The following is a 16,527-nucleotide window of genomic DNA, read 5'->3' as shown; positions in this document are numbered from 1 at the left end:
TTTTGAACATTTGACAACTTGACACTGACGGAACGACAACAAAATGACCACAGCTCATAGGTTTCCTACATTAACAACTTGGCACTAACAGACCGATTATGTTCTTTTTTCCATCAAGTGTACCACTCCTTTACGAGTACTGCTAATGATTTTTCTTTTCAGCTCTTTGAATTCAAAATTTTCATGTCCTTATTTTGTTTCTCTTTTTCAATTTGACAAGTCTTCAGCTTTCATGTTGGCATCTGTCCAAACATCAGCACTTAAGATTGATGTAAAATCCAAATCAGAAGCGGTTATAATTAGTTTTTGACTTCTTGGACATCAACAATGATTCCATATACTTCTTATACATTCAATAGTTTGTGATTCTGAAAATACGTCCTCTGTTTAATCATCAGTGTTTTTCAAAGTCTGACTGATAGTGTGAGTGCAGAATTGTAATAAATTATATACAAACGATAACAAAGCAAAACAGAGGCTGACATTTGATCTTTCTTTGCATGGTTATTGGAATGTCTGGAACAATATATGCCACCTTGGTGAATGAAGTGACTTACTTTCGCTCTCTTGTTTTGCTGTCAAACATCGTGATGATATATTCGGTTCGTCCCAGGAAAAGAGTAGCACCGTCCGATGATGGGCAAGTTGTATCACTGCCATCCATTGTCAGTGTCTGCTGTTTTTCACCTGTCACAGGATCCACTGCAATCCAACTGTCAGTCTTTCGACCTACATCAAAAAAAACAAACACAATATAAATAAGTAATTTGAGGCAGAATAGAATGTGTCTTGGGGACAGATATCGTGTCCCTCAAATTTTTTTCAATGCTATTTTGGTCGACAACTTGTGGAATTCATTTTGAAGCTCATGGAGTAACTGCATCTAATTACAAACTTTCCCTTTAGAGCACAGTGCGCTGATGTGTCCGCAAACCACACAGGCATGTATTATGTATTGAAATACTCCATCAATCTCAGGAACTACCCTTTTGCCTAACACATAAATACTTCATCAACAATACAGTTTATTTTCCCAGGAGTCACAACCAGAGGTGTTACAAATCAAGAAATGGACAGAAAAACCCCTGTTGTGACAATGTGAGGTGGTGTGACATCTTTAGAAATGAAACTGCCATCCTTTATGAGAATTGAGAACAAAGTCTTTGTCAACAATCCTGTGTTACAAGCTGCTACTCTTGACAACTTGACACACGGTGACAGCTTTAAATGTAATATTCGGATTTGGATTTCCTGTAATCAGATTACATTGAAGTGAGATAAATAACTGCAGCTTCTCTACTGGGGAGCAGATCGGCCTTCATCAAAATTTGAAGCAGTTTTTGGCACTTTTACAGGGCGCTTGCACAGAAAGGATACAGTGAAATTGGCTTTAAACTTATATAATGATATATAATGACAACATGGGTGTTTGCAGCGGCGTCATCATCAGATTTTGCATAGCCATCTGACTGTGAGTGGCTGATGGGTGTGTGGTTGCTATTTGTGGTGAGAAAAAAGAACAAGAAAAAAGGCAAAGATATGCAACTTGATATTGCTATGATAAACATTGCTTCAGTAGCTCTTTGAGTCTGAAACCTTCAAATTCAAAACATCTCCATCAATGGGATTACTGAGAAGATATCAGCAAATATGCTACGCCATGTGTTACAAATTCATTGTCATCCTCTTTCTCTGATGGCCTTCAAGCTTACAAGTGTCAGGTTGAATTCATGACAGTATTCTAATTTTAATTGCACGTGGACTTGCAGTTCAAACTACCACCTACAAGTTTTGTTTGATTTAATTTGATATTTGCTATTCAGTGACTGGCTACAATCTGAATATAGATTTTAAATTTGTGAAACATCAAAATACATTTACTGTCAGTTGTTTTGACTTTAAATTTATGATATTTTTGGTGATGTAATGGGCAGAAAACAGATGTTGAACAAAATTCAGCTTTGTAAAAGAGCACTGAGCTTATAAAATATCATGCATAAATATGCCATATCATGGGGAATGGTTCAAGAGTCTTGCTTTGTCAATGGAGTATCAATTTGATAATGTAAGTTCAACACCATCCTATGTTGCCCTATTTCTGGGTAACAAAATAATCGTCAGGATACCCTAACTTTGCTGCTGATTTTGAATGATTTGACTTGAACCTGGTTAATTATCATAGAATGCATCTTGGGGACAGATATAAATTTTTTGGGTTTTTTTTTTCGAAAATCAAAAAAATGTTTCCCCCCATAGATGTAAACACAGGGATGGCTGCCATTTTGAATATCAGGTTTCGCCAAATATTGGGTATCTGTCTCTGTAGAACTCAGATTTGAAGAGTGACCCCTGATTTTTATTCTTGATTTGGTAAGAGTATGGTTGAAAGTTTCCTTAAGAAAAGGTTGTCTCTCAGTTTTGTGTCCCATACCACTTTAAAGGATACCCTAATTTTAATGTGCAAAAGCATTGTGTGATTTCAACATTTGTCAGCCTTTGTTTATTCTCAACTCACCGGTGTACAGTATTCCATCTGAGCTCTTACATGGAGATGCCGTGACCAATTCAGGAATAGTGAATGGCAGTTTCTGAAAACCAAAACATCACAGATGATTGGTTTCACACAAATGAAAACAGCAAGTCCTCAATTCAGATGAGAGGTACAGGAACATATTGAAGTGTAACAAAACTCATTAGTTCTTTAGTTTTTTAATTAGCTCTAGCAGTTGACGGTTACTATGTGTATATACCCTAAACCTAACTGCATATGTGGATGATCATAACACCAATCATATCATCTTTTGTTATATGATGCCAGTAAAGTGTGACAAAACTCATTAGTTCTGTTGTTTTTTAATTAGTTCTAGAAGTTGACGGTTAATAGTGTACATACCCTGACCCTAACTGCATATGTGGATGATCATAACACCAATGATATCATCTTTTGTTACATGACGCCAGTAAAGTGTGGCAAAACTCATTAGTTCTGTTGTTTTTAATTAGTTCTAGCAGTTGATAGTTAATATGTGTGTATACTCTGGCCCTAATCGCTTTAGTGGACTATCATAACACCGATGATGTCATTTTTTGTTATATGATGCCAGTGGATTAGTGATGTACACCAAATGGACAGCTCAGAGTAAAATCTACTGTCATAATACACGTAACTGTCCTTCATTTCTTTGAAAAATCATTCACTCTATGTACAAATACATGCTCATATTACCAGTAGTCATATGTACATTGACTAAAACTCTACATCATAGTATTATGTTGTATAAAACGCATGACAGCAAGATCACCAGACAATAACATTGATGAAATGACAGTTATAGCTGGAAAGCCCTGCCGAAAAATGTCATAAAGTATAAAATTGGACACGGAACGGTACAGTAAAGTAAACTGAGTTTATGATTGTTGAGAGTATCTTCAAGAATGGCATCTTTACCCACCAAACAGTGCTGCCAATAGCCACAGTGACATGACTCACAGTTACATGTATGAAGATACCACATATGATAGTAAGTCAAACAAGGATGATTGCTGTTTCAAATGTACCTTTAATCCTTCAGTTCCCAGGGCATACAGACTACCATCGTTCGGATCCGGCAGAAATGTTGGTCCTCTTGCATATTCTGAAGGCACTTTCAGTACAGGTTCTGCAAGGAAAACATGTGGGATGCCGTGAGTGCACCGCAAATGTATTTTTCATTATAAGGACTATTCTTTGCATGATTACATCAACTCTATATTTTACTTTCTGGATTCCTTATTTTTGACTCATTGAAGTGGAGCCTTCTTCTTTTACATGCAGGGGTCCTATCACTCTTACAAAAACAACTATAAAGGTTGGACTTTTCTATCTTACATGTACATCTCTGGTCATAAAAACAACTGTAAAGGTTGGACTTTTCTATCTTACATCTCTGATCATTGGATGGAGTCTTTCTCTTTTACATGTTACTCACTAGTGGTCCTATTTCTCTTGCAAAAAGAAATACAGAGGTTGGAATTTTGTATCTTAGATCATTGGGGCTGATCTGTAGCAATTTGCTAATTCAAATATTCCTTTGTACAAATTTGCATTTCGTACTGTCGTCTCTCTGTAGAAATGCATTTTCATCCTCACTGGTATCTGATTTGATCAAACAAATACTGTTACCTTCTTTCAAAGTCCATAGAGTTGCACCAGTTTTCCTGTTGACAGCATGCATCCTACCATCCAATGTGGACAACAAGAGTGTGGAATCACTCCCTCCATAGGGAATGCTAAGTCTCCCCGCTGGGCCCTGAAGGGAATAATATTTCAGGTATTTTTGAATTAGTACTAATCAACGGTGTGAATTTCCAATTGCAAATAAATGATATATTACTGAAAACTTATACTGGTCGTCAGTCTGGACAAGTGAAAGATATGGTATGAATATCCACTTCATGCACCTCCTGTGACCTTTAACCCTTGTCCTGCCAAGTTGATATGTCATCAGGTCAAGTTGGCAAATAACCAGTGAGGCATAACAGGTCCCACATGTTGCATTTTAACAAAAACTTTCATACTCTAAGGCCCATGAATGCCTAGATATTGTAAATATGAAACTACATGTGAAGTTTCTTTACACAAGCAGTCAATGTATACATAAAGATTTGAATGTCTACCACTTTCTATTGACCCGGCAGATTGGGAAGTGATACCGTGTGGTACATGTAGGATTAGGGATACTACTGATCTTTCCATGGTCCACTCAATAAACACTGCACATAGCCAATTCATGGCAAAGATCACTCATGATACATGCTACCAGATCAAGTCTGTCACATTTACCATGCTAATCCATGCCTTAAAGGACAAGTCAGTCAAAGTCTTTGAGTTCTTGTATGTTTTAGGGGTATCCAAATGAAATGTTTGTATATATGTTATAGAATATGTTAAATCATTCAATATATTATATGGGATTTAATACTGGGTTTCAGTGACCTGACATGACTGTGACAAAGGTATTTAAATGAGAAGTGTGACAGATGTATTTAGATGAGAAGTGGGGATGAAAAATGTCAACAATAAATATTAGAGTCAAACAGAGTATTCATGAATAGTATAATATTTGGATTCAAACTCTGCACTATACATGACCCAATTTGGGTGATACAATATCTTGACAGTTTGTTTTCATTGTAAAGATTGAAACGATATGTTTTTGAAATAATAATCTGAATGTCTATTATTGAGATCTGAACATGGATGTGTATTGCTATGTTTCAAGATACATTTTCACAACAGGGTTGTCGTTAATGGTCACATGTACATGTATGCCTGCAAAGAAAAAGTCACAGGTGTAAAACAAGAATAAAGAAGCCAGAATGCCAGAAATGCAACTTTGCTGAGTCAAAGACATGCTGAGAAAGTATTTCTTGTTACCTGTAAAACACATATTTGAGGAATAGATACTGTAAATATTACTATTGATAATATGTTCATTATAAATTACTTCATCATCTATCTAATCATTAGTATTTCACAGCTACCATTGTGAAATAGCTATCATAATATTCAGTACTTTGACAACGTAAATTAATCATTCAAATTTCTACTCTTTAATAACAGCCATATTTATTAAGAATATTTCAATATTCTGCAGAAAGAGATATCTTAATTTGAATCGCTATATTATCCAACAATGACTGCTTTCCAAATATCTACAGTTTGTCAAAAAATGACATTTACAAGTACACTTTTGCAGACCAGTTTTCTTGAGTGTGGTCACCACACCCTAACCAGTACATTCCAATTTTCCTGAAAACTGACTCTATCACACAATCAGCAACAGGGTGATCAAACCAGAAATGAGGTGGAACTGGGCGGTTTATAACTGATCAACACAGGTACTATAGGTTTGCAGATGTGATAATCTTTTCACTCCCGCTGTGGCCATTTTGACCTATTATCTCACTCACCTAAGCAGTACAATGCAAAGCCGATGCCAGCATTTGGCTAGCTAATGGCTGAATCCACCACAAAGTGGGTTGATGCCAAAAGATAGCACCTTGCTAATAATACTTACAGATTAATCATGGTTAAATCAGCTTAGTGCTGTTTATAACTTACCAAGAAGAAATGATGGACTGTTGACAGTTTACAAAGCTATATACATCTATAACGTTCATCAACTGGAGCTGTCATGGATAAAATTCTTGTTTTCCAAACTAGCCATAATCTCTTTGGCATTATTCGTGGTAGGGTATATGTTCATGTATCTCATTAAATTGTGATTTCTGCACATTAAAATTTACCAGTACTCAGAATGTACAACGTATGTATTGTAATGATGCAATCTTCTAAAGGTATTCTTACACTGGAAGTTGCTATTCAAAATAATTCACAAAAATCGACATCTAATTACAACTTCACTGTGCTAAATGAAACTCAACATAGTGAGAAAAGTCAGTTTCAAAATTTACAAACAAAGGAAAGGAAAAGAGAATGTAATTTGGATAAAACAGATTTGAACGGAAGAGAAACCGTCACTTTCTAAGTCTATGTATCCTCCACTGAGAATAAATTGCATCATTGCGATATGTACATGAGGTGATGGGTCAAAGGAAAAGACAGCATGATGCCATACAGACGTGGTAGGCATGTTTTATCCTGACAGACTTAAATAGCTGATCAAGGTAGCCTCTCTACATGATCATACCAAATTTTTCTGTGTTTTCATCATTTCAACCATTCATATATTGTGTGTATACAATACCACTTGAAAAACAAGCTACAAGTGCATAATAATAGGATATGTGTATGCAGTGTTCCACTCGGGGATTTCGGATAGCACGACTGCTAATTTGCATAACAATATAATAAATTGTTATGTTAATGAGTTTCTATTGTTCTAGATCAAAATTACAGAGTAATGGCCATGATGCTTTTAATTGCTCTTTCATACAGTATATCATTGCATTCGATGCATCGGCAGATACTGTGCCTAGCAAACAGATTCTGTTTTTTTATGACTCAAGGACCATACGAAAAGCAGCCATAAAATATCATAAAGCTCGCAACATATCACCATCAATATCACATTTTCATGGGCATTTGAAAATTTTGGAGTCTATTAAATTCTCATTTTTGCACGCGATGCCGATGCATCAAATTAGTCAATATGAACACTGTTAATGAACAACATGTGTTTCCCTATCTCCCTTATGTATACATTCATTTTAATCCATTGTATTCAACGTGGGACAGATGGTGGCTCAAAACAATAAACCTACCCACCCTCTACATGTATACATGGCTTCTGGCGCTTGAAAAAATTGTTTTTTCCCCCTAAACCTAATTTTAGATCAGGTGCAGAATATTACGGAATTTATCCACTGGATCAGGATTAAATGAATGCAAATGAATTATTCCATCGATTACAGTAAAGGTATACTGCTTATTGTAAGGACAAACATGTCACTCAGTAGACAAATTCTGATGCTGCTGCATATATAATGATGTGAACTTGTATGTGACTGTATTAAAATTTTTATTAATTTTCTACAATCATTATTTTCTATCATGAAACAAATATGGTGGCCATACTGTGTCAAATCTTCATATTCAATATTTTTATTCTGAACAGTTGTAGTCAATCAAAATGATGGTCTATCAATGCAACCAAATAACACACAAAATGATGTTGAGTATCTGGAAAAGTCCTGCAGAGTGCCAAATTTTACTTTTGCAGTAAAAAAGTTCCATATTTGAACTTGATCCTACACATTATATGCACTAATTTTGATGACGGACACAAAGGGTAGTACAAAATATACAGCAAATGAAAATAATGGCATAAGGTACATGTAAGGTACAATAAACAGAATATGATCAACAAAAAACATTTACTGTGACAGATGCAGGTAGTATTACATTTACAGTAAAACTATATTCACTGGTATTTGCCAGGCAGTCTGTTCAAAAAACCTGCATGTTAGAAGAAACACAACACTAAAAACATGTCTGCACTGTTTTGTGTTAAAGGTGTGATTAAAGGATGTCAACGGACCAGAAAATGTTGGTTAGTGTTGTGACTAAACCAAGAGTGACTGTGATGATCGATCACTTTCAGTGCTTTTGGTTAGATGTGAAAGATGGGCATATGGTTGTGAAACCCTTGTACTATTTCTGCTGTCCTCAGTTTAGGATTGCTTTGATATATGGTGGGGAAAGTAACCATGACTGGAGTACCAACCTTGACAAAAACACTGGACTGCAATGCTAATTTGTATCATTGGACTGGACTGAATGATTCTTAACTTCAGTGAAGACAATGAAATAGTAACTAAAGTCAACCACATTTAAGTTAGTCTGTAACTATATGAAAGTACAACCATAATTGTAGGGAAAAATTACTCTTGCATGTAGGCTAAGTAAACAACTCTGTAGTATACAAACTCTCTTCTTTCTATCTGACTTTCAGTAGTTGTTGGTTTTGACAAGTGACTGTATTTTAAATGGAAACCCGAACTATTCAAGGGCTGAAATTAGCATGAGTTATCAGTGTTTATTGACTGCTGATGACGCGAGTAAAACTACATGTAGAAATCCTTTACAAAGAGATCCAGATGATCATGCATGAAGAACTATCCCCAGTATCATAGAACTATTAATCTTTCTGCTGACTAAACTGTTGAATAGCATGTATGACCGAGAACAAAAACCCTGAATATACAACTAGTATTACATATTTATTAACAAATTCCTGAGGATCTTGATTAACTTTTCAACTTTCAAGTAATAAATACAGTTCAAGAACTATGATTTTACACACAATTAAACCAAGTTGTAAGTTAACCTTCCATTTGTATGCAATGTTGTCTACCTATTATGAATGCTTGTAAATTTCAAAATCATGAGTTCATATCACATGAAAGTACAAATAAATAATGGAACTGAATATGTGGCATTCTGGCTGTATTAGATTGCATTTGTACACACTTGTTGAACTGTGTGCGCATCACGTACAAAGTGAAGAGACCTATAAACAAAAGAGCTGATGATGTGTAGCAGTTTATAGATGCCAAATTTCGTGAAGTTCTACCCAGAACAGGTTGTTATTGTCCAGGCTATTGTCTGCTTTTCAAATCACTGCTATCTCTGGAAAATCTGGCTATTCAAGTCACAGTCCCTCTAGTGGAACTGTGGTCTAGTCAATGCAATTTCAATTTGTCACACCATATACGTGCATTTTCAGTATTAAAGGGGAAGTGTTTATGATCTAGTTTTGACAAATATTGGCAAGCATTCCTCAAATCACTAACTTTTACCATATATGAAACATGATGAAACATGCAGTTTACCATATATGGAAACATGCAGTTGCTTGGATGTTGCGAGCACATGCTCACTCAAACAGGAGTACAAGCATTAATCAAAATGAATCTTGGGTAATTAAAAAATATGTAAATCTAGTTGGCTACATCCTCATTAGAATCAAAGATAATAGAGCCTAGTTTCTAGGGTGTATGGTAGAATACACTATTTGTCCTGAAACTCTAAAGTTTGTATTTGTTGGACTGTTTGTTTGATTATTGTGTCTGTCTGAGGATGTCTTTATGGGAAAACTAGATTAATTAGACTGTATGTTTATCAACAACAGGATAAAGTTGACTGCGACGGGTGGCCAATTTTTTTACAGGAATCCTGTATGAAACACAAGCAACTTCCAAGTATAAGATTATTCCCTCTGTAAAGTTTTAGATGATGGACTTAAATAAGCATCAGCAATTTGCGTTTGTGGGATTGACCAACAAAGAAAGTTTTTACTTTTAGAGTTAAAAGTGAAAGCCATGAGAACAAAATGCCTGTCTTGCAAATGGCATGAAGAGTGACGTGGCTTTAGCCTGCTGGCAGAAACTGACGGGGGAACCCCAGAATGATGTAATGCGTCGTTATGTCCATACACTTTATTTTTTTTTACTTGGGACTTCTAGTATGAATCTGTCCCCGCCTACTATCAGAGATGAGTGTTTTGCTCTTCATTAAAATGACAACAAAAATGAAATTTTAAGAACTTTTGCTTCCTGTTCACAAAGAAACTTTTCAAAACGTCGCCACTCGAAATTAGATTTCTTTGTATCGAGCTCTCGTCTCCGTTGCCGAAGTCCAAATGTTTTGTCTACAACGCGATGTAAAAATTGTATGGTGAGAGATGTCGGACAATTGGGTGCAGTGACAAATATGTCATGAAAGATAGTCTTGCTTAGGAGCCAGCAAATTTCTTCCAAAGTTTAAATTATTGTACACACCAGCTGGTGAAATAAGTCGCGTGCATGTATTTTTACCTAGTACGGAGAGTACTCTACACGCTTGCCGACAATGCACACGCCTAACGCTGTCGATTTCACAATACAAGTTCTCTCACCTTTGAATATGTTCCTCTTATGCCGAGTAACGCTAGAACGACAACGATCAAAACGATATACCTCTCGGAGATGCGCATCTTTGGGTTTTCTTCATGAACTTGAGAGTTCAGCCTTATCTCGAAGGTGTATTTTCATACAATTCTCATATTAGCTGCCGAAACATAGCACTTGACGAAAGATATTTTTAATGACACGGAAGTTTTGTTTTGGAAAGACGGAAGTGACGTAAGGGACTGTCCCTGATTGGTAGATAAACCTGAAGTGGTCATCCCTAAAAACGAATAGACGACCTGGAAAGTAGAGCTGCTATTGATGCAAATATTCATCACAGTAGAAATTTTTTTGTTTAAATTTCTTGCAAAAACTAGACATCATGGTTTACGATTTTCAAGACGTCTTTAGTAATTAGAAATATACTCTTGAACTGATTTGCATGACGGGGTGAAAGGTCACTCGCGCTTCAGGTCACTGACAAATCTCCCAGGCGCGCAAATACATAAATCAGTCACACAAATTTCGGAAATATATTTGCAAAATTTGAATAAAAATTTAAGTTTTTCTACGATTTTCGTGGTGACATTCGAATGACAACAACGACTGGTCCGTACGAAATATCAAATATACGCCCCCTGCGCAGTCTGTGTGCGCGTAGCTTGTAAATCTTTATTTACATCGTCTGGTAAAGTCTGCCACAATAACTGTGAGTGTGAGTACATGCAGATCGTGAAGTTCAGGAATCACGCAGAATTCCCAACGTCATTTTTCCGTGGGTGAGTATGACGTCGAGGAGAATGACTCTTGTGCAAGTGTAACATGTCTCAAACGTGTTCGGTCTGACAATTTCTCGCGGTCGTTTGCCCGATTCTTTTATGCTCTGGAATATTGCAAAATCATGAATCAAAATGCTCGACGTTCAAATCCAAAGTAAATGTATATCGTCATGTAATAGCTGTTCGTCTGTTCATTTGTACCAATGCCGACAACTCCGTTCAGAGTTTTTCATAATGATAATGCACACCACTTTAAGGAACGTAAATATACATTCATGCACTGAGTAGCATTTTCTGGGTTTCATGTCAAAAGAAAACTCGAGATTTCTGTTGAGACTATTTAGATACACCTACGTCGACAATATACTACTATACAGAGGACCACTTAAAATATTATAGTGTAGGCTCTGAAATTTTAAGTTGTCTGGTCTAAGGTTTCCCACTCATTTTCTACAAACCTATGTGAAAAGCCAAGTCATTGAGACCGCGAATAGCTGCCAGGAAACATGAACCGTTGCCTTTTTTTTCCCTGTTCAGATTTACATTATATTATTTTTCTGTGGTTATGTGAATTTGCCATGTAAATATTTGTATATGTGAACCATATATCAAACATCGCTTTTAGCTGTTCCTCAAGATCACGGTTACTGGATAAGATAATTTCTGTGGCTGTGTCAAGATCCACTTTTAAGTTTGCATTGTCCCATTAGAAAACATGTTTATGGCATTTTTAGCATTGTACATTCAGTGATAATTAAAACAATTAGTCATGAATCATCAATGAAGATTTGATATGTAACGTTAGTGATAACTAGCTTTGACAAATAAGTGGCAATATATGTTTACAGAAGTATCCTCATAGAGAGAATGAGGTAACTTTTAGTTTTACACTTTGTAACAACAGATCACAACGAAACTTTTTATTCCAAATTTATCAATTTTTAAATGTGAAAGCAATGTAGTAAGTGACAAACTTATATAATAATATAATTGAGTTCAAAGGGACATGAACAAAATAACTTCAAACCTGTAATATAAACGTAACTGTAATTTTTTCCTTTTTTTTAAAAATACCATCATAGTCCCACGCCCTAGCATTCAATGAAATACAAGATGTATACATTATGTTCTTTCACTTTGTTGTTGAATTTAGGTTAGTAGGTTTTGCAGTGTATCGTATGTCACATAACTATCCTACATATTAGATCTCATTGAACTTTTATCATTCAACACAATATAGTGTACAGAAACACAATTATGCAGCAAACAATTCATGATAAAGAATTTAAAAAAAAAAGTAATGTCCTGTGGACATTTAAAATTTTCTACAGTGGAGTGTTTTTCAGGTGCTTCAATAGTGCATAGTTTAGTAATGAATGTCGGGATCTTCGTTTCCAAAATCATTCTTGTCAGGCTTGTAAAACATGATTTTTGCACCTGTTTGGACTGATGTACTGATAACATACTCTGTCAATTATCAACACTATATGACCCAATGTTAATTGCCAGAAAACTGGTCAGCACTATTTTGCAGAAACAGCTATGATAAGTTAATCGATCACTTCACACTGTCTGAGTTTTTATCCTGTCCTTGACCCAAATCAGTTGACTTTTTGTAGATAATTGTGTCTACCATGTATACCAATGATTGTCGTCAAGATTGTTATCACCAGATGAGTTGAGTGCTTTATATTTTACTTATTATTATATATTATAGGTGTCAGCAGGAAATGACGTGAATCTTCAAAAGCTGCTGACGCTGACGTATGGGGAATATCCACAAGTTTGAGAATGTGATTGATCACCTTGAAAAGTTCTGCCTCCTGTCATTTACATAAAAAAACGGCGTAAGTTATGCATTATACGTGTATACTTGGCTAAGCCACGAGAAAGTACCACAGTTTACAACGATGACAGAGAAGAAGGTACCCCCACCCAGGCCTCCAGCGCCGAAATTATCTTCACTGAAGAACAGCAGCAGCAAGAAAACCAACCTGCCATCAGTCAGCATCAAATACAACCCATTGATGTCAAACGAAGACGAGGATGATTACTTTGAGAATGAGATTGCCATTGTAACAGAGAAAAAGAAGCCCACCTCCTCATCAGTCTCCATCACAAACAGTGATAAAAGTGCAGTTGCAGTTAATAGTCAGAAGTTTGAAAATGCTCTGTCGACGTCTCCAAAACAAAAGCAAACAGAGAAGAAAGACAAAACCAAACCTACAAACCTGCCTGGAAAATCCAAATCATTTGAGAGAGGGCTGATCACTGTGAGCAGTGAAGCTCTGATGGAAGAAGAAGACCCTAAATCTTTATTTGATGGGATAAAAGATGCTATCAGTGATCCACTGACATTTTACAGTAAACTGTTTGAAGAGGAAGAAAAGAGCTTGAAGATAGGCCACCACCAAGTCCACCACCGAATACAAGGCCAAGATCCAGTAGTGCACGGGCCAGCAGTTCCAGTAGCATACATTCTAGAACCAAAAGTCTTGACAGAGAACTCCCATTTGGGGAAGATGCTCTTGATCTTGTAGCAGACCACTACCACTGCCCTGAATCGGAGAGTGTAACATTTCTTGGAAAATCAAACAGTCAAGAAAGGTTGCAGAGTCCTCGGGGTGAACAGGCGAAGGCTCGTGGGATTGGAAAGGGCCCTGACAGCCCAAAGCGGCAGGCTAATGCCAGCAAGAAACCGACTCCCATGACAATGTCATTTTCTAACCTCGTACACTCGGCCAGCAATGAAGATGTCACTGCAGTAGATGGGAGGAAAGTAGTGAAACAGGCCAGTGATGCTGATGAGAGCAAGTCGGACAGCCCCCACTCAGAATTCAGCAGTGACTTTCTAGATGAGAGAGTTGATCAGCTTGAATCGCCCAAAGAAGAAAAACCAGAAATCATCGATGAAGTTCCCTCAGAGCCTTTTCCATTCATCCCGGTCCTTGTGGTAAGCATGCTGGTCTTTGCCTTCTTCACGGTGCCCCTTCCTGCCTATGTGGAAGGCATGTGTGTTGGTTTTGCTGGTGCGTTCTATCTGGGCAGTTTCATCATCTGGCTTATGGCACCACCAACTCCAAAGGACTTCAAAGACCCAGCTGACATCAGTCAGTTGCCTCCACTACGAGTACCTGTGATGAAGACCAAAGGAAAAGAAGACGAGAAACTACAGCAAAAGGTAAGTGGCACAAACCTTTGCTTGACTGTATTTTATTATCCATATTCTTTGTTCATGGTTGGACCTTACCATTCAAACTGTTGCAGGTGTAACCATGTTCAAGATCAATGTAGCTTTGGGAAAAAAATTAAGGGTTTATAGAGTAGTGTACTGGTGTAGTGGTAGTGGAGTGTAAAGTAGTGTAGTGTACTGTAGTGTATTGTATTGTAGTGTAGTGTAGTTTAGTGTAGCATACTTGTGAAAAGCAAATTGTTTTACTCAGTCAAGTTTTCCTGAGGCCAACTGTTTTGACTGCAGTCATATTTCAATCTCCTTTAGCAGCTGTATGTTACTGCTATATCAAAGGTTTAGCAACATTGTACACACTGGAATTGAAAATAGCAGAGTGACTGTTCAGTTGGGAAATATAGTTAATTTTAGTATTCTTCCATTTCCCTTGTGTTTGTGTCCAGCAAATAACGAACGATATCCCATCAGGTGATAGGATGTCCTTCATAACAAAATGGTTGGCACTACTTGTATGAATCTGTCCAAATTTACAGATATTTAGGAAGCATTAAGCAAAGATCTGTTGTAACTTAAGTCAGACATTCAAGCGTATAGAGTATACATTCAGTCTGGTTTGCAGGTGCAAATTTTCAAGACATCAGGCAAACTGTAATCTTTCTATCATTCTCAATATCCTGACCTGCCAAAACCATGCAAAGCCTTGGAAAGATATCTTCACAAATCATTTTAACATGATTAGTGTCAAGAAAGGACAGTGACGAAATACTTGGAAATTTCAAACATGACAACTTGTAGTTAAAGTGTGGAGATGTTACAGTGCTTGTGTGTTGATCATTAACATCACCCATTCAATTGATGGATGTACCAGTCTCCATAATTATAACATGTTTATCTGTCAGTTAATGTGTAACTGAAATCCTGTCAACCATAATCTTAATCCTAAAAAGAATACAAAGAACAAAATCATCTCATTAACTTAAGAAATTTACCTGTTCAAGATTGTCAATAATTACTTGTCGCAATATTGTAAATATCTATTTTTGCACTGAATTGTGTTTCAGTGACCCCTTACCAAATCTCAGTTGAATATAACCTGACTGACACACATACCATTCACTGCATACAGCACAATATTGTAGGTGTTGATTTAGTAGGTCGTGTAATATTAATCATAGTACAGCTTAAAACATATGTCAAAAGATAATCATTTTGAAGGTGATCATATAAAGTGCATGTAGCACTCTCATGAAATTCCTTTTCTCTGAATGAGATATTATTTCCCAGACATTTTTGAGTCCCCTTTGTATTTAAAACTTCTGCACTAAAATTGTCACTAGTGTTATTAAATGTGCACAAATCCTTGACCTAAGCAAATGAAAAAAAACGTTACTTAATCCAGCTTAAAAATTTTGACAATGTTACCCAGGTATAATGATTGCCAGATCAATGTCTCAAATCAGTTTTTCCAAGTTTGGTGAAATAAGTAAAGGACATGAAAATCCGCTTAATCCACTTCACTTGTTGTGGTTTTATCTCTCTTTTGAAGAGGTTTGTATTGTTGAATATCATATGACATAAACATGTCTTACTGATTTCATTCATCAGTTCATGTGCTTGTCATATTGTGACAACCATTCACTCAATAATCATTTTCTTGATTACCTTTATTAAACCATTTCACCCAGTTAATTGAAACTTCAAAAAGTGAATGCCTGTTGACAGTTCTTTGTCAATCAGTTGAGGACATCCCTATATGCTGCCTGTCAGGCCGGGTCCATACAGACATGTAGTCTACCCTAAGATTCCTGTGATATACGACTGATTGACTGATTCCATTGACTGATTCCATTGCCACTGACAGAGATCAAACTGACTTTCAGAGTGTAAATTTTACGGTTTCACTTTGAAGAATCAGCCACCCACATCTAAGTAAACAACCTCACACTCCACACACGTCATTCTCATATTGTAATGTCGCCAGTTTCCAACAAAAATTGATAAAGTGATGAACATGAATTACCGTACTCACATCACATCCCTCTACATCTTAAAGACTTTTGTAAGAGCTTTCCAAGCTGGCTGTATGAAAATGTCTTATACTGAGAAACTGGCTTGTCAAATATCTACCGCATATTTTAAATCTGAAAAATTAAAACTACATGATTT

General features: G+C 36.4%; 2 protein-coding genes across 5 annotated transcripts in view; one reads left to right on the top strand and one right to left on the bottom strand.

The window, feature by feature from the left end:
• Positions 1 to 10,606, bottom strand: part of LOC139152310 (serine/threonine-protein kinase/endoribonuclease IRE1-like) — a 28,777-nt gene extending 18,171 nt beyond the window's left edge. The window contains 5 exon segments of the mRNA XM_070725452.1: positions 558 to 729; positions 2,516 to 2,588; positions 3,559 to 3,659; positions 4,163 to 4,289; positions 10,401 to 10,606. Of these exon segments, the coding sequence (XP_070581553.1) occupies positions 558 to 729; positions 2,516 to 2,588; positions 3,559 to 3,659; positions 4,163 to 4,289; positions 10,401 to 10,478 (551 nt within the window). The 5' untranslated portion in view covers positions 10,479 to 10,606.
• Positions 10,607 to 11,047: 441 nt separating this feature from the next.
• Positions 11,048 to 16,527, top strand: part of LOC139151591 (testis-expressed protein 2-like) — a 45,221-nt gene continuing 39,741 nt past the window's right edge. For 2 of the 4 annotated variants that reach the window (XM_070724496.1, XM_070724493.1), the window contains exons 1-2: positions 11,048 to 11,171; positions 12,889 to 14,352. In XM_070724496.1, the coding sequence (XP_070580597.1) occupies positions 13,879 to 14,352 (474 nt within the window). In that variant the 5' untranslated portion in view covers positions 11,048 to 11,171; positions 12,889 to 13,878. The remainder of the gene's footprint in view (positions 11,172 to 12,888; positions 14,353 to 16,527) is intronic. The other 2 variants (XM_070724495.1, XM_070724492.1) reach the window with 1 other exon arrangement.

Source organism: Ptychodera flava, chromosome 15 (genome assembly GCF_041260155.1).
Source record: "Ptychodera flava strain L36383 chromosome 15, AS_Pfla_20210202, whole genome shotgun sequence".
NCBI lineage: Eukaryota > Metazoa > Hemichordata > Enteropneusta > Ptychoderidae > Ptychodera > Ptychodera flava.
This window is presented reverse-complemented; position numbering and strand designations above follow the sequence as displayed.